The sequence below is a fragment of the Lepidochelys kempii genome, chromosome 4, assembly GCF_965140285.1.
Source record: "Lepidochelys kempii isolate rLepKem1 chromosome 4, rLepKem1.hap1, whole genome shotgun sequence".
Lineage (NCBI taxonomy): Eukaryota > Metazoa > Chordata > Testudines > Cheloniidae > Lepidochelys > Lepidochelys kempii.
Window position 1 is genome coordinate 63,760,392 of NC_136383.1, and position 26,545 is coordinate 63,786,936.

General features: G+C 38.1%; 1 protein-coding gene across 9 annotated transcripts in view; it reads right to left on the minus strand.

The window, feature by feature from the left end:
- Positions 1-3,635: 3,635 nt before the first annotated feature.
- The window catches only part of FSTL5 (follistatin like 5), a 564,833-nt gene continuing 541,923 nt past the window's right edge, over positions 3,636-26,545 (minus strand). For 6 of the 9 annotated variants that reach the window (XM_073341501.2, XM_073341502.1, XM_073341509.1 and 3 more), the window contains 2 exons: positions 7,752-7,835; positions 3,636-6,123 (listed from right to left, as the gene is read on the minus strand). In XM_073341501.2, coding sequence (XP_073197602.1) covers positions 5,421-6,123; positions 7,752-7,835 — 787 coding nt within the window. In that variant the 3' untranslated portion in view covers positions 3,636-5,420. The remainder of the gene's footprint in view (positions 6,124-7,751; positions 7,836-26,545) is intronic. The other 3 variants (XM_073341506.1, XM_073341508.1, XM_073341507.2) reach the window with 1 other exon arrangement.

The window sequence follows — 26,545 nt, forward strand, 5'->3', positions numbered from 1 at the left end:
TGATATTGGACAAAAATTAAGTGTCCATGCTGATTCTTTTAGCAGAGACAGTGAGGCGATGAGGGCAGCAGTGGCTGCAGTATGTGGAGAACGTGCCTCTCTACGGCTCTTTCATTGGACAGTTCACTAGTTCAGTTTTCCCAACATCCAGCAAAGATCAGGACTTTACTGATTTAGACTCAGTCCATGTAAAGACAAAGAGAACAGAGTAGATTTGGGGAAACAACCAGAGGAATTGTCAGAGATTATACTAGTGATCTCTAATGAGTAACAATGGGTCGCCCCTTTGTTACTCAGGTTCACAACTGAGAGGTCTTGATGGATCCTTGGACGTAGGGAGATAGAAGCAGTGGCAGTGGCCCTCACCCAGAGTCAATTTTCCACCTGTGCTTAGCCAGAATGATGATGGTGTTGAGTTTTTTTGTCACAATTCTCATCACATTTAATCGTTTGTTTGTCCTCTGTTACCACAGCACGTTCTTCATACTTGAAGACAGCTTTCAGACACTGTATTTGGTGCAGAATACAAGAATCGACTCACATAACTGTATTTCTACAGACCATTGTTCAGTATGAGCTCTAAGTTCCTGTTTATTTCTGGGTGCAATTCAAGCTCTTGGTTTTGATATGTAAATTCTCAGCAGGTTGGGGCTGGTCACATCAGATACAACGATTTCTTTGTGTAATGCATTAGTAGTTGAGATTAGCTGAAGTGGGCAAGGAATTTACTTCCACAAATATGATCAAGCAAGACCACAGTCTGTTGACCTTCAGAACATGAAATAAAACTCAACTGTTTTCACACATATCCCCCCCCCAAGGGAATGGGATGAATGATTGCAAGGCTAAGGGGAAACAGTGGAAGTATTCCTGGATGGTGGAATTGGTGCAAATTTATGGCTAATTTACAGCTAATATGTGTATTTTTTAGGCGCTTTCGAAATATTGATGCAGGTGATTATCCTTACTCAAAATACCATGAGAGGTGAAAAGTTAAACATCACAAGTAGAAATGAAAAAGGATGGAATGGCTAACACTGGTAAATGTTGTAGGACATGTATGAATAATTGACAGTCCTTTTTCAAAAGTTAGCCGGACACCTTTCCTGCCAATTAAAATAAATGGCCCAAATTAAGCTGGCATTGCTAATTCAGTTTCAAGCCTAGTCAGGGTACCCAAGAATTTTGAGCTAAGTGGGCAAAAGGATTTAATAATTATACTTTGACATTTATATAATATTTTTCATTTATAATTCTCCTGAATAACTTTGCAAATATATTCAAGAATAATTTCATTCATCACTGAAATCCCTGGGTGGAAAATAGCAGCTGCTTAACAGCACACTGCAAACTATACCCATTTAAACTTGAAAGTGTAGAAAAAATCTACATCTAATTTAAACTGCAAGGTAATATATAGCAAGACAGAATATAATTATCCTATCTCGGGTATAGCCAAGACTCAAGACTTAAAAACCAAATAATGCTATGAGATTTTAAAAGCTAAAAATATTCAGGGGCTCACCCAGCAAAAATCCCTCCAGTAAAAGCCACCTAACACCATGTTAATTCCACTGCCATCCACATCACTTACAATAGCAATAGTCTTTTCTTTAGAAGTCTCCCACGTGAGAACTTGTTAAGACAGATGCTTCTTAACATTTGCTTTCGTAGCTGACAAGATCACATCTGAGATGGCATTGCTAGAGACAAAACCCAATGATTATAATTTTCAGCCTATACTTTTTTAAAATCATTACGAGCACCAGTGTTCTGTTTTAAATGTGTCTGTAAATGTATGAACAACAAATATGCTTGAATTTTTGATGGGATGGGAAACTTTCAGATATTTGCAAAGGTGTTTTTGGGCCCATATACTCTTTTGTGCCATATGTCTTCACATTGGAAATAACTTGTTTGCAGCAAATATAATTAAACAAGTTAAAGTAGGTGTTTTGAGCTTAGTTTACCTATTTCTGTGAGCGAATTAATTGGTGATTAATTAATACTTAGGAAACAGAGCAGTCTGTTGAAAGAATGTAACTGAAGGCAACGTGTACATGTTGGAAGATACAACCATCAGATTTCTGAGTGGCTACCTCCACTAGCTTATAAAAAGAAACTGCAGTGGCCTCTCACCTTCCCTCCCCTGCGTCCATTGATGTAGGTACTCAACACAAGGCAGGTAGATCATATTTCAACTGATTATTGGTATGAAAGAAGTTATTAAAAAGTAAGTGCTCCAGAGCGCTGCCTCCACCACTCTTCCCTTCTCCTATCAAACTGATGGAAAATTCAACATGATTTCCTTGCCTCAGGTGGAGTTCATTCTTCTCTCTGGATACTGCTAAATCAGCCCTGCCAGAGCTTTGTCTCATAAAAGTACAGCATTCTTTTGGAATAGTTCAGGTTGGAACACATAGGAAGCTTACACAATTCCCAGTGGAGGTCTCCATTCTACCCCATACCCGTCAAATTACACATTTTAATGCTGTGCTGTTCTTTCAATATACTCAGTTTTCAGAAACAAACTTTTCCAGCAAATTTATATTTACTGTAAATTTGTTTGCCATGTGGTTTTTGACTCCTTTCTGTGTTATGACTAGGTTTCTCAATTTGTATCTATGAGCAGACCATAAATCTATGAGCAGACCATAGGTTACAGAGGAAAATCAGGACTTTTACCACAGGACTTCTTCCATTTTTGTGGGAGGCCCATGCTAAAGTATTGTCACAGAACATTATTAGACTATATTTTAAAAGATAGCATTGATTGGGACTTCATTTATAACAACAATTAATAAAGTAAGAATCTGAAACTGCCTACTGTATCTTGCATATGCACATCAAGGTGGAATTTTGGCTGCATCAAAGTCAATAGGATTTTTGCCATTAACTTCAACAGAGCCAGAACTTCACCCCCCGATGCAGGGAAGCTGGAAGGACTTTTTAAAATCAGCAACTGGAAACCAACCAAATTGTGGGCCTTTGTGACAGCAAAATGTGAGAACAAAGCAAGCAAACAACTGCTTCAACCACCTTATCCAAATATACTTACAATAATAGATTTTAAACTAGAATTCAGCAAGTTACTGGGCCAGATTCTGTGCTCGTATAATGTAATTTCATTGAAGCCAATTGAGTTATTCCAGTTCACATGAGCAGAAAATTTGGCCCACTATGTTAATGGAAGTTTAACATATTTAATTTACAACTGAAGGTGCCTACTACTACCAAATATTTTTGAGTTCTTAAAGAAATGTACTTTGACCAAACTGTTAATTGACTATTTTATTTATACTTCAATGAGACAGTGGGGCTAACACACAATGTGGCACAGCTTCTCAGAAATATCCTTTACTGTTGGAGACATAATCACACTATGCTTTATAGATAAATAGAAGTCCTGAGTCTTTCTGTGTAAAAGCAAATGTAAAGCTTCCCAGTTGGTAAAGTTTCTCCAAACAAAAAACATATGCTGCATATATCATTCATGATATGCAGTAGGTGATGAAAGGCAGATGAGCCTCTTCTCCCTTGGCCTTCAAATAAAAAGCAGTGTTATATGTTTCTTGGTTTACTACAATAAAATATAATTTATGGCTGTATTGCAACATTCACTGAAGTCAAGAATGTTTAAAATTGAAAGGGTTTATTCTCCTTTTGTCAAGCATTTTCTACATACAGAACATCCACATGGTGTAAATTACAGAAGAAAAATGCATAAGAGACAGACTACTGTAAATAATTGAGTAACAGTTTACATGGCTCTCATTCACAATGGGAAAAATTGTTAAAAAGGAAAACAGATTCAGTAGCTAGAAATGTAAGCAGATTTTTTATTTTAATTAAATCTACCTGCCAGGAAGTTTCCTCAAGCTAAAGAGAGATCTACTGTATCACACAGCACAGGATGCTACATACACACACAATTACAATGCTAGAAAATTTCAGGTTTCTAAGTGATTTTACACAATCTAAACTGGAGCAAAATTTTACTTAGAAAAGCTTTTTTTTTTTCTAATTGTCTTTAGTAAACAGAGGACAGTTTAAGAGCTCATAAGCATTCCTTAGGAAAATAAAAATAAATAAAAATTACCCCCAAATATTTATGTCATTACTGTAAGTCTTAGATGTTTTACTGCTGGCTTCAATTAGTCACATGTTTATTTTTTTCTGATTTTATGTGCTAACATTGTTCTAAATTTAAGAACCTTATTCTCATTTAGATGTGTAAGCTATGTTTAAATTTAGAGTAACAGTTAGTTAAATTAAAAAAAAATACAAGGGAACTTTTTTTTGCAATAATCCAATTAGAGATTTGGAGTGGCAAATCTACTAAGCAAATGGAAGAGGTTATGAAATACTTGTACATGACATAACGCACAAGCAAAAACTCTATCCACTGGTTGTTGTCTTAAATCCAGTTCTGAGTTTTATGTTAAGTTCTTCAAAATGCATGTCTCACAAAATTATTTTAAAAAATAGTTTTCTTGCCAGTATAAGTGAAGCTTCATATCAGTATGAGAAAGTGTGATTTATTCTAAGCAGATACACATCTTGTTTCTCTTTAGTAGAAACTCCCTGTTGATGCAACCCTGTGATAGCAAAATAACCTGACACTTAGATCTGTTACAAAAAGGTAAAACTTCTGCTATCAATTGAAATGATCTCAACTAAAACTCACAATAAAAATAAACTTCTCAAACTGCAGTGATCAAAAAACAGAGTACAGAAAAAATTGCAAATATAATTTGCCATTTTTTTCCTTAATGTGCTCCACAACCTGATGGAGACTAAAAACTTGAGATACTAAATGCTTCTTTTCAATAACACAAAATCCTGTAGCCACACTGGGAATAAATTATATAATTTCTACTCTTCCTTTTCCTTGTGAGACATTCCCTTCAAGGCACAAAAAGATTAAACAGTGGACAGGATAGAACATTTCAGTTTAAGAAGTCTAAGGTTGCACAACACTTCTTATTTTTTGTTGGAAGAAAACCAAACTGGAATTTAAGTATATTTCAGTATGCCACTTACAAATGCAATGGATCATATTAAGTCATTTGAAATTCCCTGAAGCATAGGTTTGTTGTTTTACTACCTTAAAATATTGTATCATCATTTCATAATTAAGCTTTAGAATTGCTCTCATTATTAAGGTGTAGCATAAATTTCAATATTGATTTTAATCAACCAATGTATCCTCAGATGGTCATTAGTAATAAGTCCCTTTGATGAATAATCAGTTTTAACAATTTTCTATGTCAGAGTTAATATCAAATTGTATCTGAACCAAACAAATGACAGATACAGAAGGGTCTAAATTTCAAAGGAAAACAATGTAAATTTAAAGAATGAAGTTAAGTGCAATGTACTGTAGAACTATTCATTCGGTAATTATCTAATATGATTCCTTATGCTTCTCCAACCCAAATTACTGTGTTGCCTCTCTCAACTTCAGTGATTTCACAATTTAACTTATTGAGTCTTCCATCCAGGATAAACAGGGATTCCTTGGAAGGTGTCATAAGGTACTGGCCAAAGAGACCACTGTCCTTGATTAGCCGGTTCTTACTGCTCCATGGCCATTCTTCTGTCTTGACAGGCTCTTTAAGGCTCTTCACCATTTTCACTTTGCCAGAGGAGAGCTCTACAAAGAGCACATCAGTTTGTGTGCTGGAACTAGCATAGATGTTGTATTGATGGGCTTCAGTAAATGATGGCTGAAAAGCAACATCAGATATGTGCAAGTTAGTGTGAATATCAAATGCATCCTGTACTTCTCCTCTGATTGTAATGGACTGGACCCTCATGAGACCTTTCACATCATCAATGCTGACAAGGTAGTGCCCATCTGGAGAGATATATGGGGTGCCTGTCACATCACCATTGTATCCAATCACAGAATCAGTGACACTGTCCACAATAAGCTGTGGTAGAATAGCCCCAGTTGTATCAGGCTTGCAGCAGATAAAATAATATCCTCCGAGGTGTGTATAAGCCAGAGACTGAGGAATGCAATTATAATCCTTTAAACTAATTGTCTTGATGTATGACATAGTTTCAAGATCAATTTTCTGGAGCACAGGCTCATCTTTGTGAAGAATAAATCCAAACCTAAGAGGAAAAAGCACAACATCAAAGAAAGAAAGCCCATAGTCTAATTATGCACAAACGTGCAATCTATGTAAGCAAAGTAGATGAGTTAAGATGTATAACAATATGTTCCTGCATATCTCAGCTTCAAATGTTTCAAACAGTAAGCTGCTTACAAATATCTATGTTTTCTTGGCTTCTTTGCAATTATAATTCAGAATTTGTAAAGCAAAATATTTTAAAACCATTGATCTAGTTAATTGGAAGAGTATAATTTGTTTTTTTTTTACAAAGGGTAAGAGGTAAACATTATTCCGGATGTGTCTAAATCTATTGGCATTTTCTATGTTCAGTTATAAAATCAAGTAACTTTTACCAAAACCAGAAGGGATACAAAACTTGAATATCAAGATGCAGTACATCCCACATATTTTAATTCGCTTCATTTAGTTCTCATATTTTGTTGAGAACATCAGATTAATCCATCTGAATTGCTATTCAGATAATAATCCAAATCCTTCTAATTGAATTCATCTGAAATAAATATCAAATAAGGATTTAGATTTATGTCTTTCAACCACAAGGACCTCACTTATAAAATTTTTAAACAGCCCTTCTTAAATCACAGAATGTCGATTGAAAATGAGCTGTACAATTAAACCCTAAAATCCCTAAATTTTATATTGATAAAAAAATTAATATAAACTCCATAGTAGTTCTCTAACTATCTGCACATTGTCCCACAAAGGAGCATTTCTGGTCCCATTAATTATTGCATTGCACTCACACAAAAACCTTGAACATTTTCTAAAGCTTAGGAAGTGCACAGTACTCGTTTCCCTTCAAGACAAGAGCATCAGCAGCATTTTTTCTTAATAGGTGCTTCATCTCGACACACATTTCAAACCCTAACTGACCCCTGGATCCTGAGAGCCAGGCTTTCTTGCTGCTGAGTGCTAATATATCTGGAAAGCCTGACAATCTGAGCCAATGGGTTAATAGGATTAACAACAAATAAGGATGACAGTGATGCTGGGACAGGAAATTGGAATGGATTGACTGAACAAGATTAGGCTCATATTGTGTTTTGGAAAGTCTGATTTTGGATGCCTTTTCTTTTAGCTTTGACCTTGACTAAAATACGCTCCCACACTCTTCTCATGAAGCCTACTGAGACTCTTGATGCATGATATTGTGTTGCTGAAGGTAAAATACAGTATTCGTACTTCTGCGGTAAGAGCAATGTAATTTGGCTAATGCTACACACATTGTGAATTGGCAAATGCACACGTTTGTCAGACATTTAAAACAATATTGGGCACAATTACATACTGAATTACCATTTGTAACACGAGGGCTCTTGTCGAGCAACAATATGAAATCTTAAAACTATATGGCCCACTTCAATGCATATATCAACACACTGCATCCAAATGCAGAGAAGTAGAATGATTTAATAAAGGTGACTAGAAAAGAGTAAATAATAACTAAATCCGGATGTCCTTTATGTAATGGCCTCCACTGAGAGTTATCTTTGGGGATTGATCCCCACACCTGCAGTGCTAAACGTAAAGGAACATTAATTGGTAGCAACAATGGACTCATACTCTCCATGAATCAACCGGTTTAACACACTTAACAGTACTTACCTATTACTCAATCTTTCCCATACGAACCATTCAACTGGATTTTTATTTGGCAAGCAATGACTGGGCCAGATAACGTCTTCAATTCTGAAACAAAACTCCCCTTTGACTTCACCTTTAATACCAAATTCCTTCCTCTTCCCTCACAAAAATTGTAACATTAAAATTGCTATGTCAAGCATTCAAAAGTCAGTAAATAAAAATCAAAAATGGTTTGTCCCACAACATTAACTCAGCTTAACAACACAGCCTTTCTACTATATGGTGTGCATTAATAAAAACAAAAAAATACATTTAACAAGGAAAACAGGATTTGAAACCACCATGTATTTGTAACACAGCTGAGTTAACACTGTGGGAGAAAATCTTAACCTTTGGCATTTCTTGACTTTTGAGATGAGTGAATACAATTGACGATTTAAAAAAAAAAATCAGATGTTAAATACATTTTTCTTTTAAAAATAAACTTGTTTAAAATTAAATTTAAAATTATAACAATGTATGTTAAGGCCTAAACTTGCTACAATTTATAAGTTGACTTGTGGCCATGATCCTGAAGAGGTTCTGAGGCAAACTTAATTTATCTATAGTTTGCAAAATTACCTTTATGAGTCAAGCCAATATAGCTAAAGTGAAAACAGAAAACATACAGTATAAATATTAACATTATTAATGTTAAGGTAAGTTTGGCAATCAAGCTGAAGCCTAGCGATGTCTATTAGTAGTTATATTTTTGTTAGTAGAAATAGCATAGGAGTTAGCATAGATTATAAGATTTAGCAATATGTGCCTTGTGATAAATGTGTAAACTGCAAAAGTACCAATATAACTTTTGAAATAATGAAATTTTAGAAACTTTGTAACAGGAGCTGATCACATTGATGTATTAAAACTATTAGGAAATGTACTGATGCAAATAGCTTATGTTAAGAGTTGAAACCTTAATTATGGTCTTTCAGGATACCATACACAGGCAAGAGGCTAAAATTTAACAAGTTATCATCCTGGACATGTGTGGGTGTTCAGGGTATAAAAGCTAATGTGTGGATATTCACAAGTGGGTTCAATAGAATGACAAGAGCAGGCAGCAGGCCAGATCCTCACTTCCACTTACAATGTGCTCCACTTATTGATCTTTCCATCTTCATTTCTAATGGTCGCCATAAGATTGTAAGTATGAGCAAGAGAGGGGACATTTTGTTATCTTTACTTTGCTTTATGATAATTTTCTATTCTTTCAATTATATTTACCTGTAACACCTAAAACTCAATGTCTGTGTGTGCACCTACCAATCTCATACATAATAAAAGTGACTGAAGAAAAGAATCTGTTGTTAGTGACCTGTGCAATTTCCTCTCCAAAGTTATCAAAGGCTACAATTAAAACATTTAAATAAATAAATGTGCTGGAACAATGAGCCCTCCTCTGGTTGCCCCGTCTCAAAAGAGATATATTAGAATTGGGAAAGGTGCAGAGAAGGGCAACAGAAATTATTTGGGGTACAGAACAGCTTCCATATGAGGAGAGATTAAAAAGACTGATGACATTTTCCTGTGGAGTCAAGGGCTCAAGTAACACCAAATAGGCTGCGGGCAAACCAGCTTATCTAGCAGCTAAAAAGTTGTAATTTAACTGAATTGTTGCAAAACCTTAAAATCACCAGTTTAAAAAAAATCAATTGGAGGGAAAGTGAGAGGAAGAGAGAGATTTTAAAGAGCATTTTAAAAGGCTTCTTTTCTATTTATAACTGGCTTTTTTAGAGAGAGTCTCTGAAATTGGGATGGGGATGGGTATATGAATGTGCAGGGGATGGGTGTATGTGTGTGAGGGGGACAGCTGTGTGTGTGCGTGCGTGCATGAAAGGAGAGTCTGCTAGTTAAGGCACTGGACTGGGATTCAGATATGCAGTTTCAGTTCCTGGATCTGCCACAGACTGCTTGTTCGACCTTGAAGAAGTTAATCTCTCTGTGCCTCAATTTCCATCTCTAAAACAGAGATACTACTACTTTATTTCTGACATCCTTTGTCATCTTCTTAGATTTCATATTTTTTGGGGCAGAGACTCTCTCTTACTTTCTGTGAACACAGCATGACTAGATGGTGATCTCGATTGGGGCCTCTAGGTGCTACTGTAATAAAAATAAAAGGAAAAAGAATGTACACCTCCAGCCGCTGGAGGTAGGATGTATTGCCACTTCTCTCACTTGGAAAGTCTGGTGGGAGGAAGCAGAATTAGATTATGGTTCAATCTCAGAAGAGTCCCATCAGCCAACCTGCTGTGTGGACACATTAAATCAACACACCTCAGTTTGGCCTGACAACTTATTCTTGGCCAGATCTTCCCTCATGTTGGCTGTGCTGATCCCCTAAAGTCCTTCAGTGGAGGGAAGATTGCAGCTGCCTTCTGCTACAAACCCTACCCAATAGACTTTTCTCTCCCAAAGGCCACAGCCAAGGACTGCACCAGAATAAACACTGGGTTGCTGATTCCAGCCCACTCTATTAAAACACTTATGGCTGGAATTTTCAAAGGAGCTGGGCACCTAACTCACTTAGGTTCCTTTCAAAATTAAGCCTATAAAGTAAACACACCATAAGATAGCATGCAGAGGCTCGTGTATTCATATAGACCTTGGATTTTCATACCATGTTTTGACCATTTTAAAAAGAAAGATTTTAGTTTTAAAATTAACCTCACAACATTTTTGGTCTATAGCTTTTATCATGTCCATACTTTGCTGATTTCACACAAGGGCATTTCAATTAACTTTTTCTAAAATAAAAAGAACGAATGACCAGTTGTGATCATACACTGTTCAAACTAAATGTTCCCTCCAGCCTAAAACCATGTCTTCTTATAAGGCACTGATCTAGTAACTGGGGAGGGGGTTTGTTGGTGTTTATAATTTTACATTTTAAAAGATTGTCAAAAGGCTGGCCATTCTTTTGAGGGATATAAATCTAAATAAATAAATACTAATACAATGCACCATTGCTGACAGGTGTTTTTATGTTAATCAGCCATAACAATGTGGAAACTCCTCAAGTAGCAGTGAATGGCTTGGGGGACTAGCACTGGGATTGATATGGAAGCTTTTCTCTCAAGATTGCCAGTTGTATGCAGTGTTGTTGTAGCTGTGTCAGTCCCTGACTATTAGAGAGACAAGGTGTGTGAGGCAGTATCTTTTATTGGACCAATAGCTTTTGTTGGTGAGAGAAACAAGCTTGAGGGCTTGTCTACACTGGCACTTCACAGCGCTGCAACTTTCTTGCTCAGGGGTATGAAAAAACATTGCATCACCACTGCACTCCCAGCGCTGGCAGCTACGCCCCTCGTGACAGCACTTTAATGTTGCTAGTGAAGATGTGCCCTGGGTCTGGAAAACACAGAGTGTCACAACTAAATACAAAGTGGAAGAGATTGTTTAGCATAAGTAGTTAACAAATATTTCAAATGACTATTCAAGGTGAAATGGCCCATTAATACCTCTCCAGTCATTGGAGGTGGGGGAGGGGGAAGGGGCAAGGGGGCTGTTAGTGGGTTATATAAAGTGTTCACCCATGGATGATGTGGTATTCTTGTCTTTTATCATTTTCCTGTGAGAGTCCATTTAAGAGCATAGTGATTGTCTGATTTCATCCACATAGTTGTTTTTGGGGCATTTAGTGCACTGGATGAGGTACACCAGATGCTGTGATAGGCATGTGTAGGACCCACGGATCTTGAAAGGTGTGTCACAGGCAGTATTGATCGTTGTAGCAGTGGAGATATGGCTGCAAGTTTTGCTTTGGTTGTTCTGGCAGAGTCTGGTGCTGCTTTGAGTTGGTGTGTCCTGGTCTGTGGGGAGCTTGCTTCTGATGATGAGTTGGAGAGGTTGTGGGGTTGTATGAAGGACAGAGGAGGGAGTTTAGGAAAGATTTCTTTCAGGATGGGGTCCCATTGAGTACGGATTGTAGTTATCTGATGATACCCTATATGGTTTCAGTGTTGGGCGGTAGGTGGCAATTTGGGGTGTGCAGTTGGAAGGGGGTTTATTTCTGTATTCAAGCAGGTTCTCTTGGGGTATTTGGTGGCCCGTTCCATGATGCAATCTACTCTGGTGGAGTGTCCCTGTTTGGTGAAGGTGGTTTTGAATGCATTAAGGTGTATATTCCAGACTTTCTCCTCAGAGCATATTCTGTGGTATCCGAGTGCCTGACACCTCTATAATAATAAGCACCCCCCACAATACACCTTTCAATATCCATGGGTCCTACACATGCCATCACATCATGTAGTGTACCTCATCAAGTACACTAAATGCCCCAGTAACAACTATGTGAGTGAAACCAGACAATTACTGCACTCTTGAATGAACTCACACAGGAAAATGAAAAAAGACAAGAAGACCATATCAGCTGTAGCAATTCTCACAAAGTGATCACTCTGTATCTGACATATCAGTCCTCATCCTCCAAGGAAACCTGCACAAAACTTTCAAAAGATGAGCTTGGGAGCTAAAATTCCTAACTTTGCTAGAAATTAAAAACTATAGAGCAAATAGAGACACTAGTTTTATGGCTTATTACAACAATCTATAATCCACTAAAAAAAACCCTCACCACACTTCTTTTCCCTCCAATGACTGGAAGGATACTAATGAGCCACTTTACTTTGAACAGTCCCTTGAAATATTTCTTAACTACTTATGCTAAACAATCTTTTCCACCTTGTATTTAGCTGTGACACTTTGAGTACATTTCCCAGACCTGAAGAAGAGCTCTGTGAGAGCTCTAAAACTTGTCTTGCTCACCAATGGAAAATTTCCAGTAAAAGATATTACTCACCCATTTTGTGTCTATGACACTGCCAGTTAGAATTTCGCCTAGATTAATAGCAAACTGATTAGGTTGGGGTTGGTTCTACTTTGAGCGGGTGGTTGGCCTAGAAGACCCCCTAAGGTCTCTTCCAACCCTAATCTTCTATGATTCTATGATTCTATGAAATGGCCATTTTTGCCATCTCATGTTTTCTCAATGTCCTATATGACATGAATGGTTTGTTATTTCAGTGCTGATTCCTATTCCGAAGGATGTCCACTTCACAAAACTGGCTTTAAATAGAACCTATTGTTGACAGTCTCAGCAGATTGGTTAGTGATTGATTCGGCAGAGATGTCACTATCCACTTAGCTTTATATAAGGTTCTTTCTGAGCTGTGTGGGAAAGTCTGTACTTTTACCCCCTACGTTTCACCTGCTGTGTGGATGCAGGAATTCAATCTCCATGACAAATTTCAAAAGCACTTAATTTTAAAATATTTTTGTTTTTTAAAAAAATATAGCCACGCATAATCATGCCAAGAAATTATGCCTGTGGCTTAAGTGCTGCACGACTATTTTATGACTAGGCCTCCAGTAGAACAAGTGATACATCACAGAGCCTTCAGTTTTCCCAAATGATTCATGGGTAAGACGTGGTGTGTTTAATGCAAAGTTTCCTCTCATACAAGTTGATATAAAGAGTCCTCCCACTGTTCATTAATCCCTGATTAATATTTATGAGTTCAACCCTCATGTCTCCTCCATGCAATAAAATAATGCTCATTATCAGGCAGCCTATATGGCATTTGTCAGAGCATGTACTGGGAGCTCAAACAACTCAAGTCTGTAAGACTAAGTAGCTAAAACTTATTTTTTTCAACCATTTACTTTACAATTAATGAAGGTGAGAAGCTGTAACCTGCAGGCACATCACTGCACGTAGAATATTTGTCAGAGTTTCAAAAGCTGTAGTCAATTGTTTCTTTCTTCATTTATTCCATCTGACTATCTAATACAAATCTCAATCTTCCTAGAGGTAAAGAAATTTAGCCAAATTGTATTTTGTGACTAACAACCAAAAGAAGGGTTTCAGAGTAGCAACTGTTTTAGTCTGTATTCGCAAAAAGAAAAGGAGGACTTGTGGCACCTTAGAGACTAACCAATTTATTTGAACATAAACTTTCGTGAGCTACAGCTCACTTTGTAGCTCACGAAAGCTTATGCTCCAATAAATTGGTTAGTCTCTAAGGAACCAAAAGAAGAAAATTGAAGCAATAATACCTTGCTCTTCTATAGCACTTCTTAGCTGGTTGTGGTGCTAGAAGCACTCTACAAGCATGAATGAATTAAGCTTCATAATACCCACATTAAGTGCTCTGGGTAAGTACTATTATTATAGTACCAGCTTGGGTAAATTGAGGCAAAGAGAAGTTAAATGACCTCTCCGAAATCACACAGCGCAGGTGGGAAGACAATCCAGGAGTCCTGACTCAGTGCCCCGCTCTAATCATTAGACCATACTTCCCCCAGAAGTAAAGCACAACCAATACAGATAGTTATGTATTTTTCTAATTCAAATGAAAGTAGCTATATTAAAACATATAGTATCTTTAACAACTAAGTTAACAATATGTTCCAGCTGACTCCCTGTATTATCTCAAAATCTATATCTGACATGAGACTTTTTTTTTTACTATGTTACGTGTTCCTTAATACTTAGCTGTGCTTATATTAATGTGTCTTGCCTCCTGTAAAGGAAAGACTGAGTAATGTTCAGCCTAAAATACAAAAGAAACAGCTTTTTAGCTGAACTTCATATGAAAGCTGAGGTGAAATATTTCAGTTCTTAAATAGTAGTTACATTCATAGTTAGGAGAAAAAAATGCACAGAGAAGTACAAATGAATACATTTATTATAGCTCTAAAGCTAGAATTGGAACAGATTCTGAATAGCTCAAATGCTGGGACATAGTTGAGAAATGGATGAGCTCTTCTGAGCTCTAGATTTATGGAACCAATAACCAGTATACAGGCAAAACCAGAGAATGGGAAAAAAACTACCAGCTTAGATCTCTGCAGCATGTTTTCTCACATACCTTCCCTCTCCCCCCATGATGAAAGACTTCCACTACCTCCCTATATCCATTGACAGCCACTGCAAACTAGTTCTTTTTCATTCAACACCCTTAATGGTCATGCCTCTCAAAATTCCTCTCTCCAGTTTCTCCATTCTGCCAATAACAGCCTCCTCTCCCACTTTGAGGTCAGACTGGACTTCTACATAGAGTGCTTCCACCAACGTGCATGGGCTGAAATTGTGGAAAAGCAGCATCACTTGTCCCATAACCTCAGCCATGCAGAACACAATGTCATCCACAGCCTCAGGAACAACTCTGACATCATAATCAAAAAGACTGATAAAGGAGGTGCTGTCATCATCATGAATAGGTCGGAATATGAACAAGAGGCTGCTAGGCAGCTCTCTAACACCACATTCTACAGGCCATTACCCGCTGATCCCACTGAGGGTTACCAAAAGAAACTACACCATCTGTTCAAGAAACTTCCTGAAAAAGCATAAGAACAAATCTGCACGGACACACACCTAGATCCCCGATCAGGGGCATTCTATCTGCTACCCAAGATCCATAAACCTGGAAATCCAGGATGCCCCATCATCTCGGGCATAGACACCCTGACAGCAGATTGTCTGGCTATGTAGACACTCTCCTCAGGCCCTACACTATCAGCACTCCTAGCTATCTTCGAGACACCACTGACTTCCTGAGGAAACTACAATCCATTGGTGATCTTCCTGAAAACACCATACTAGCCACTATGGACGTAGAAGCCCTCTACACCAACATTCCACACAAAGATGGACTACAAGCCATCAGGAACAGTATCCCCAATAATGTCATGGCAAACCTGGTGGCTGAACTTTGTGACTTTGTCCTCATCCACAACTATTTCACTTTTGGGGACAGTGTATACCTTCAAGTCAGCGGCACTGCTACGGGTACCTTCATGGCCCCACAGTATACCAACATTTTTATGGCTAACTTAGAACAACACTCTACTTGTACTACATTGATGACATCTTCATCATCTGGAGCAATGGAAAAGAAGCCCTTGAGGAATTCCACCATGATTTCAACAATTTCCATCCCACTATCAACCTCAGCCTGGACCAGTCCACACAAGAGATCCACTTCCTGGACACTACAGTGCTAATAAATGATGGTCACATAAACACCACAATATACCGGAAACCTACTGACCACTATACTTACCTACATACCTCCAGCTTTCATCCAGACCACACCATATGATCCATTGTCTACGGCCAAGCTCTACTATACAACCACATGTGCTCCAACCACTCAGACAGAGACAAACACCTACAAGATCTCTATCAAGCATTCTTACAACTACAATACCCACCTGCTGAAGTGAAGAAACAAATTGACAGAGCCAGAAGAGTACCCAGAAGTCACCTACTACAGGACAGGCCCAACAAAGAAAGTAACAGATCGCCACTAGCTGTCACCTAGAGCCCCCAACTAAAACCTCTCCAACGCATCATCAAGGATCTACAACCTATCCGGAAAGACGATCCCTCATTCTCACAGATCTTGGGAGACAGGCCAGTCTTTTCTTACAGACAGCCCCCCAACCTGAAACAAATACTCACCAGCTACCACACACCACACAACAAAACCACTAACCCAGGAACCTATCCTTGCAACAAAGCTCGTTGCCAACTCTGTCCAAATATCTATTCAAGGGACACCATCATAGGGCCTAATCACATCAGCCACACTATTAGAGGCTCATTCACCTGCACATCTACCAATGTGATATATGACATCATGTGCCAGCAATGCCCCTCTGCCATGTACATTGGCCAAACCGGACAATCTCTATGCAAAAGAATAAATGGACATAAATCAGATGTCAAGAATTATAACATTCAAAAACCAGTTGGAGAACACTTCAACCTCCTGGACACTCAATTACAGCCCTAAAAGTAGCAATTATTCAACAAAAAAAAGTTCAAAACCAGACTCCAACGAGAAACAGCAGAACTGGAATTAATCTGCAAACTGGACACCATTAAATTAGGCTTGAATAAAGACTGGGAGTGGATGAGTTATTACACTAATTAAAAACTATTTCCCCATGCTAATTTCCCCCCCTACTGTTACTTACACTTTCTTGTCAACTGTTTGAAATGGGCCATCCTAATTATTACTACATTTTTTTTTCTCCTGCTGATAATAGGCCACCTTAATCGATTGGTCTTGTTAGAACTGGTATGGCAACCCCCATTTTTTCCATGTTCTCTCTCTATATATATCTTCCTAATGTATTTTCCACTACATGCATCTGATGAAGTGGGCTTTAGCCCACGGAAACTTATGCTCAAATAAATTTGTTAGTCTCTAAGGTGCCACAAGTACTCCTTGTTCTTTCATTTTATCTCTATTGTCTCAACCAGTGAGTACCCGCATACTTTAGGTGTGATCAATTTTCCACTTTCTCTTATAGAATCAATGGAATTGCCATGGCAGGTTAGACTTGTGGTCTGTCTGGTCCAGCATCCTGTCTGACAGTAGCCACTACCGGATATCTAAGAAACCCTGAAGTAAGAAGTTATGAAATAGCCTACACCCAGGGAAAGTTTCTTCCCCAGCCTTTTCATTTAGAGTTGGTTTATGCTCTGAAACATGGGGGTTTAATTCAGATTTCAAAGTATATTTATTTTTAAATCCTAACAATGGTAATTCTGGATACTCACGCTATCCATATTTCAATGACTCTATTGGTTTTTCAAGTTCTACTTGCCTCCTTTTGTTAGTTATCTCTACCTACTCTTGCATTGTTTTTCAATATTTTTCCATTGTTTTAACTGTTGTGACCTGTGAGAAGAATGAATCATACATTATACAAATATATTAGGTTGTAATGTATAACCTCAAAAGGAATAGAACAGAAGTCTTCCAGTGTATGAGAAAATATTGTGTAAGAGTGTGGTATACATATTCTGATGTCACCATGGGATTTAGGTAGCTACCTCCTTTCCATTCTCTGAAACATTTACATAAGAGATTTGTCATTGTCTTTTAGTGCATGAGTTATTTTCACAATTGCTCCAACGCTACTGCAGAAAAAGAATTCAGTACATGGTAATATCTACTGTTGGGTATGCTTTATACAATACTCCTATTCAAATTCTACATCTGTGCCATTTGGACTGGAGCACCCTCCCTGATGCCGTAGAGTAGACCAATACAAGTAAAGATTCTCTTTTATTGATGGAAGGAGAGTCCTCAGTTTGATTATTTTCTTTCTGTGTTATATTCATCTATATTTCTACCCCTACTTTAAAAATGCTTTGAAGGTATTAGCACAGTTTAAAGTCTAGGTGACTCTGTGGACAGATGAATCTGAACTCCAGATGCTTATTTGAAATTTATATGAACTACCAAGCCTATGGAAGCTTCCCCACCCCAAATCCTCCTTGCTCCCAGAAAAAAAAAAACACCCCTTATAGCCAATAGGTTATCGCTCCCCCAACCTTGTCTGGGTACCTCTCTTCCTGTCCTCTAGCACTGAGAAGAGTGGGGGAGCCATCTTCTAAACCCCCACAGTGGTGAGCTTCATTGCAGCACTTCTATCTCTGTTTAGGGATCATACAGTCTTATTTACCCAAACCAATATACATGGCTGTGAAGCAAGCAGGATAAATGTTGTCCAGTTCCCCTCTGAAGAGAGGGTATAGAGCCAGAGGACACACGTGACAGCAGATGTTGATGGTCATACTGAAGAATGAATTTTGTAGCCTCTTTTTAAATCATTATAAACTTACTATGATATTTTTAATGCTTTCATCCGGAAGCTGCATTCCCTCAGGCTGATTCTGCTCCCTATATGCCACCCTGGCAGGGTATGCAAGCTGCAATAGAGACACAAGTAGCTAGGGAAGAATGTCTACGGTAAAGAAGCTGCATGGGGCCAACACGTGCCCCTATCCAGCCCTCCCCTCCTTCCCTTGCAATTTCCATTTCAGGGGCAGAAAATGGTCTGAGGGCTATGGGAAATTCTGGGCTGCTGCCATAAATCTGCATTGCTGGATTCGGGTAAGCCACTATAAGTTAGAGCAGCACTCTGTTGGGGTCTGTCATGGCCCCCTCAGCAGCCCAGAATCCAGTGGGTGCAAGATTGGCAGGAAAATCAGCTTTTTCCCCATGTCCCTGTGCTGTACCACTCTGGAATTGGAGCTCAGGCACTACCCCTCTCTATGGTGTAGTCTGCTTCACCCAACTTTCAAGATGGCACTTTCTTTTCTGATAGTAAATTATTATTTTTGTTAGAATTAAGACACTTAAAATATGTTGTCATTTGCTTTGTTGGTGATTAGCTGCAGTGATGAAAATATCTTCCATATATTATACAAGGATTTTTAATTCAGTTACTGCTTGACACATTCTATAAGTTTCTCCGTTTTCCTTGTAATGAGGGCAGTAAACAGCTTTACTTCTGATCTATTACTTTCTAAAGGAAGGAAACAGAATTTTGGTGTCAAGGGTAGGGAGGTCACATGAGTTTTCTTCTCTAGTCTCCTCTCAAAAGGCCACAGGTAGAGTTAGTGCACAAATGCTTCTTTTGCATGTTAGCTACTTTTGCGTCAAACAGAGGGTCCTCTTGAATGTAACATGAGGCCCTCCTTCCTCCCACCCTCAAAGGATGAGCATACTGCCTCTGCTTATAAATAAATTCAGTCTTGTGCTTCAGTTTATGAAATGGATGCTCAAATTTATACTTTTCTCTCATAGAACAAAGTACACTGCTAGAGATGGACCCAACAAGTCCTGAAGTTTGGGGGATTCACCATCTAGATCCAAATTCTGCAGCTCAAGCATATTTTAGCCTCATCACTGTTGGCGATGTTTTCGAACACTGAACATTTAAAAAAAAAAAGACTCTGCTTCTTAGGACCAATGGTACAAAGGCATTTGGTAGAACTGCAGATTATACTGCTATGTTTTTAAAGTCTTGTATTTCCCACAATGTATGTCTTGGATCAGTTTATCAATAAATGGCATGGAGATCACATCCCCCCTTTTGGGTTAGGCATGGTGTTACACATGAGCCCTGCCTCATTGCCCTTCACTCAGGTTACAAACAAGTCCAGACAGACCTTTTTATCAAAGAGCATCCCTTTTCCTATAAGTGTGAATAGGACCTTACCCAGATGCACTTGAGCACTGATCCTCTCTGACTCCTTCATTCTTCACTGCACAAGGTAACACACACTGTTTCTGGAACCCTTCCCAGTTCCTTCTCCTTGTCAGACTTTTCTTAAGCAGGAGGTCTACTTAAAACAGAATTCCCTCCAGCTCTCCTGCCTGGAACCGTTATTCAGATTTTCTAGGCCTTCTTAAGTAGGAGCTCTCACCTCTCCTCTCTGGAGCTAAGTTAAGGTCAGTCAACTTAACACACCAGCTTCTCCTTCAGATGGTTCCTTTTCCTGAATCAGGTTTCAGACTGTTCCAAATGCTAGGCTTTCTTTATTGGAATCTCCTGGTGTCTGCCCTGCTGTGAGGGAGGAGGCAGCATTTATTCTCCCACCTCATCCCCAATTGGCTGCGGGAGAGGGAAACCTAACCCTACCCCCTCTGCATAGTTGGTCTCAGGCCCACAAAAAACTGTAAAAGGATTTCCCTCTGAATACTTCTTACTCATAGACTATCAGAGTTGGAAGGGACCTCAGGAGGTCATCTAGTCCAACCCCCTGCTCAAAGCAGGCACAATCCCCAATTTATTTTTTATTTTTTTTGCCCCAGATCCCTAAATGACCCCCTCAAGGATTGAACTCACAACCCTGGGTTTAGCAGGCCAATGCTCAAACCACTGAGCTATCTCTGCATAGATCCATAATTTTTAGAAGGAAATTAGAATGTTTAGAAGCAGACTGCTACTGCTCCAATATCGAAGATCTCCTTGTAGCTATAATTGGAACTTTCTAACTCTTAAAGGACCATGCCAGGTGACAGGGTGGGCTGACCATTAGTCATCACTACTCTTAAGCAGTCAACTAACCCCTAACATGCTACTTAGATCTGTTGGACTAACAGCTTCCAAAACTTTTGGCTTTCTCCTTGTGGTAGGTGTCCAAAGCCAGCCTACCATTTTTGAGCAAGCCTGTGAAGCAAAGCATTATTTTCTAACCAAATACAACTTAACCAAATACAACCAGTATTTTCTAACCAAATACAACTGATGACTCTTCACTATGACCACACCACTATGCATTGCAAAGGCCTGAGGATTTTAGAGTTGTGGGTGCCCAACAACCCTGAAAATCACACTCCAAAAAGTTTCAAATTTGGCATCCAAAAAAATGGAGGCATCAAAAATCCGTAAATACTTTTGAAAATTCTAGCTAAAAATGACCAAGGCTGCAGTGAGAATCAGAACCAGAACTAGATTTCAAATATCGGTGGCCCTTTCCCCTGTCCAGGGCATAGTCCGCTAGCTCAGACAGACACTCAAGCTACTTTCCTCCATGGTCAGAAATCACAGTGGCTGCTCAAGAGAGAAGCTAGCTCATCTACAAGTAACTGGCTAGGATGGTGATGGATGTCAGTCCCAGTGCCCACCATATTTGCAAATTGATTTGGTTTCCTTCTAAAAATTCAGGGATCTATGCAAATACTATCTATAGGCTTCAAAGATTAGTCCTGGGTATTTGTAATGAAGGACCATAAATAACTCTGTGTTTTAGGGAAAAACTACTTTTGAAACACTAGTGATCAATTTAGATATTTTTATACTTTTACATTTTCAAAACTATGTTCCCAAGGAAAAGGGCTAGACATTTGAAAGAAAGAAAGAGAGAAAGAAAGAGAAAAACAAAAGAACAAAAAGAAAAAGAGAAAGAAACTTGTGATTCTCCCTTGCATTTCTAGGCCCCTAACAAGTTTTCCAAAGGTAACTGTGCTTATTGCAAATCTAAATGTGCTAGATATTGTTTTTACTATTAAACTAAAAGACTTGACATACTTTGCTAGTATTAATGTGATAGCTGCCAGTGATATGGCTTCTACTAGATTTCTTTCAGATATTCCATTTACAAATGTGGAAAAATGTTTAGAAAGGAAGATTAAACTCTGAAGAAAACATTAATATTTTTCCCCAGGAAATCGTATATACATTATCGGCACTGTAGCTTTAATATTTTATGGATGACACCTAAATAACTCAAGATGATTTTTTTAAAATCTACCAAATACACAGCAGTCGCAAAGCACTGAATCACATAGTTAGTGTATAATAATGTGGAGGTTTTTAAAGAAATATTGTGATTGGTGTGATTAATTATTTTAAGTTATTCCTTTTAAAAAAGGCATTTTGAGTGTGCCTTTGTATGTACACACAGTCTGATACTGTCAAAGATAATAAGGAAATTGGACATCCACTTTCCATGAATTTCTAATGGCCACTGGGCTTCTCTCTCATTAAGGTGGCATGCACATACTGCTATATATTATATCTTTACATAATATGTATGTATGGAACAGAATGGCCACCACTGAAAAAAGAAGTCAGCATTTGCCAGTTGTTTCACACAGTGATATTTGAGGTTACTATAATTTCCCACTGTTTAGTATAGGAGATGGCTGTGTGAATTGTGTGATATCTGACTTCTGTACAACACGCTAGTGCTGGGTGGATAGCTCAGGAAGAAATTCAAGGCCACTTAAAGGTAACATTTGAGTTCCTGCTGCTTTTAGTTTTAGTCCAATTAACGTTGATTGAACTGCTGCATCATATGACCTCAATGTAAATATCACTGAAGGGTCAGATGCAAGGGCAAAAAGAACTGCACCTTCTGAGAACTGATCTCTGGGGAGCAGGAAAAGCTGTTTCCCTGCATTTCTGAAACCCATTTCTGGAGTTCAGGTGATTCAGATTTGACCAAACTCTGTATCTAGCTGCTGAATGTGAACATCTCTAGGCTGTTCGATACCAGTAACACTGCATCCCCAATAGTACACTATTGCCATGATGACATCTGATACAGTTAACTCCTAGAGTGAAGTAATATCGTCTGAAACCTCAGATGTATGACTTTATTCACAACTCTCCTGTTATTCTGAAAATAGTTTCAGACAGTTACAAACGCTAGTGAAGATGTGCCCTTAGTCTGGTCTTATTCTAAATGTTACTTCTTAGAGAAACTGTGCTCACAATTACACAGGGATATCTTGGCAGAGATGGAAGGTCATACAGGTATTGAAAGAAATAATTAAGGAAAAGTGCACTCAAATAGCGAAAAATTACCATTATCTCTCTTGCTTTTTTTAAAAAAAATTAAATGTTATATTTATTTTTAAATATGTTTATCTAATGAAATGAGCAGGAAAATTGGTTGAATGGAATGTGCTGTAGTCTATGGAAAATATAAAGTCATTTTCAGTTTCTATCTTAGTCCCTGCTCCCACAAAATACCTACGGAAGTCAAGAGGCATATTTATGGAATCAAGAGTAAATAGAGTGAGTGAGGACTCCCAAGAATGTGATGCTATGGAAGGAGAATGAGCACTTAAGGACAAATTTCTCTCTCAAAATAAAAATAGATAAAATAGCAAAAGGAAAACAAAATAGGGGAAAAAGAAAGGGCTGGACCAATTAAAGAAGCAGGATTTATCCTTTCTATCAGCCAAGAGCAGTGGAAGATTTAGTGGTGCCCAAGACCATGGGACTCCAGGTTTACATAACTGTCTGTAAATAACCCTTTGAAGGACTGGGGTCTAACATCATGAAGAGCGTCTCTTCAATCCATATAGAAAACTACTAATTATCACAAACAAAATTCAAAAGAAGCAAAATGTTATCTGCTAGCTATTTTTCTCATGAAATGGAGTAATATTCACTATAGTCCCAGATAGGGAAATATTCATTTAAAAAAAACAAAAAGAAGCATGTTTTTGCATGCTTTACTAGGCTGTTCAGCTCAGTTACTTTCAGGGGCCCATTTAGTTTTTGTGATAAATAAAATATCAAAATTATTACACTTTTCACTCTAAATATTTGATCCTCTAGGAGTCTGACATTTAGTATCCCGAGTATTCGCTATTTATTTCTTTTGTTGCTCTCCAGTTTATAGCTACACAGAGATGGATGTGTGAGCGTGACTGACTGGTTGCACAGATCATTTATTTGATCTGGACATTTTAAAGTAACACACGGATAACCTTCTCTGACTAAAATATTTGTAAACAGGCTATGCTTCTTTAGAACCATTTTATATTAAAATATCCTATTATGTATTACATGTACATATATTTATCTATAGATAACATATACTTTAGACTGAACTGTTTCTGATGTCAAAAACTGTCAGCAAGTGCACAGCAAACATCCCTTCATTCTTGCCTAGGACAGTACACTTCCGGCAGTTGCTGAGAAGGGCCCTTTGTTTAATTTCTGTAACTCAAAAATTGTTGTTTGATGATAAGGAAAGGCTAAGTAGATATTGCCAGTGGCTATTGCTCATCAGAATAAAAAGTTGTTTTTCTTTTGGGTGCTATTACAGTCTCTGACCTTTAAAGTTCATTTCCTTAATTTTCCTTTCCTGCTGTTCTCTATGAATAATAAAATGATACTGAACTTTTCCATCAATATTTAGTGCTCTGTTTCTGTGGAAAGATTAATCATTCATTTTTTTGGTTTGGAATATTTGTGTGTGAAAATTCTAAGGAGGTAGAAGTCCACCTGACTGAGGACTCATCTAAGTGGCACACACTGATAATTCTGTGTTGTTTCTGTTATTGAAGGCCTTCTTCCCTTCCCTTTCCTTCCACAATTTATTTTACTTGTTGCATCACAGAGAGTAATATTGCAATATTCTTTATATAAAACACAACAATATTTTACTAGCCTGTAATACTGCAGTATCACTAGTAATCTACTCATTAGGGGAATCCAAATATTGTTACTCTGAGGATCACAATATGGGAGTGGATTAGTAGGCCAACCAAAAAAGGCAGAGCAGAGGAATGACAGGAAAACTGAGTCTTATAAACTGTTGCATAAAAACAGCCAACACGTGTGAAACACCCTCATTACCCCCAAGTCAAAAGGTAAGCTCTGATGAAACGCAGGATTGATGGTAGGACTGTTCCTTTAGTCCTCAGACTGTTCGTGCTGCTCAGAACACGGCTGTTCCAAAGGAAGTGCTGGGTTCTGAGCTCTGTAAACAAACGTAAAGGTGTGTGAGAGCTTATGAACATGAAAACAGAGATAAGTACTGTGTGTGTAATTGAGAAGAATGGAAGGATTTTCCCACTTTTAAATTCATTACTTTTACTGAATGTGCATTTATCGACCTCAGCCCAAACTGACCTCAGCATGCTAAAGTAATAAAGCAATAATAATAATGATGATGCAAAGCATTTGTGAGGGTTTCCTTTGCAAACCAGTCTTGCCCATCTAGCTGATACTTCAGAATGTGAGCAAATTTAGGGCTCCATTTCCCTTACATTGGAATAACCCTTGAAGGGAAAAAGAACTTCATGAGTTGCAAATTTTTGGATTTTCTGAATAATTCTTCTGTTGCAGTGGATGGCTGGGAATGGTTTGTCCCCAAGGAAAAGACTACAGATTCAGCCTGAGAACCCATGAATCCTGAGACTCAAATGGATGCTGACGAGTCCCCTGGAAGCTCTGGTCCATCATGGAGATGTGCAGAGCTCATGAAGAGTTCAATGTAACTATAATGATGTAAATGAGAACAGAATTTGGCCATGTAACTAACTGCAAGTGATTAACAAAAACCTCATTACCAACCTTTGCAATTTTACTTCAAATCGCATGATACAGTATCTGGTGCATGGGGGGGGGGGGGGAGGAGGAGTCTGAGTCATGCCATTACACGAGAATCCCAACTTTCATGACAAAAATTAAAAGTAAGTTTCTAGCATTTGTGGTTGCAGAGGAACGCCTGAAAATGTGAAGTGAGTGTTCCTTAAAGGCTCAAAAATACAGAAAGCAAATTTAATTCTATTTACACCAATTTCCTGATTTTCAGGAGCCTGACACATGATTTTTGAAACCATGGGGTTGGCAATTTTGAAGTGTGGAAAAACTTGGGTCTGACTTTAACTCACAGAAGTGTAAATCATGAGTAATTCCACTGACATTAGTGAAGCTGCATCAGTGAAAAACCTGTATAATAACTGTGAAGAAATCCAAACCCTCTTAGAAAAAAAATGATTGAACAACAGCTCCCATATATCTGAGGGACCTTGGGTTATAGTCTACATTTTTTGTTCTTCTAATTCAGACACAGGAATATATGTCTGATAGATATTTCAAAAATACAATCCACTTTATCATTTGCTATTTAACTTGTCGGTGGAAAAGCCACCAAAGTAAGTTTAATTAACTTGTGGTCATTCTGTGCAAACAATAAAGCATTTAAACAAACAAACAAATAAAAAAACAGTCCCTTACCACATATACTGAATTTAGTTTAAAAATCGTGCTTTGGAAGCTGACAAAATGGGTAACTGTTAAATTTCAAGATCACTTAATACGTCTTGCCATCACTTGCCATAATCTTTATAATTTGATTTATCTGAAATATGTATGATTAATTAGGAGGGCATTAAAGAAAAAAGTTACCTGCTGCTCTTTGAATACCATGGACAACAGGCTACACATCTGTGGGTTAGTTTTCTGCTATACTTGAATGTGTTTTAGAATATATTATACACATGTGCTTTATTTCCATGTAGTGCTACATGCTGCTGTCCCAAAAAGAGTGGATGAAAGAAGGTGCTACAATTATTTGAAATAATGGTTTATTTGGCCACTTCTAATGGACTGGGTACCCATTATCCCCTCCTGTACACCAGCTCTTAAAGATATTTGTACAGGCATTAGGGAAGAAGAAACATATAGGGTGAAATTCTAGTCTAATT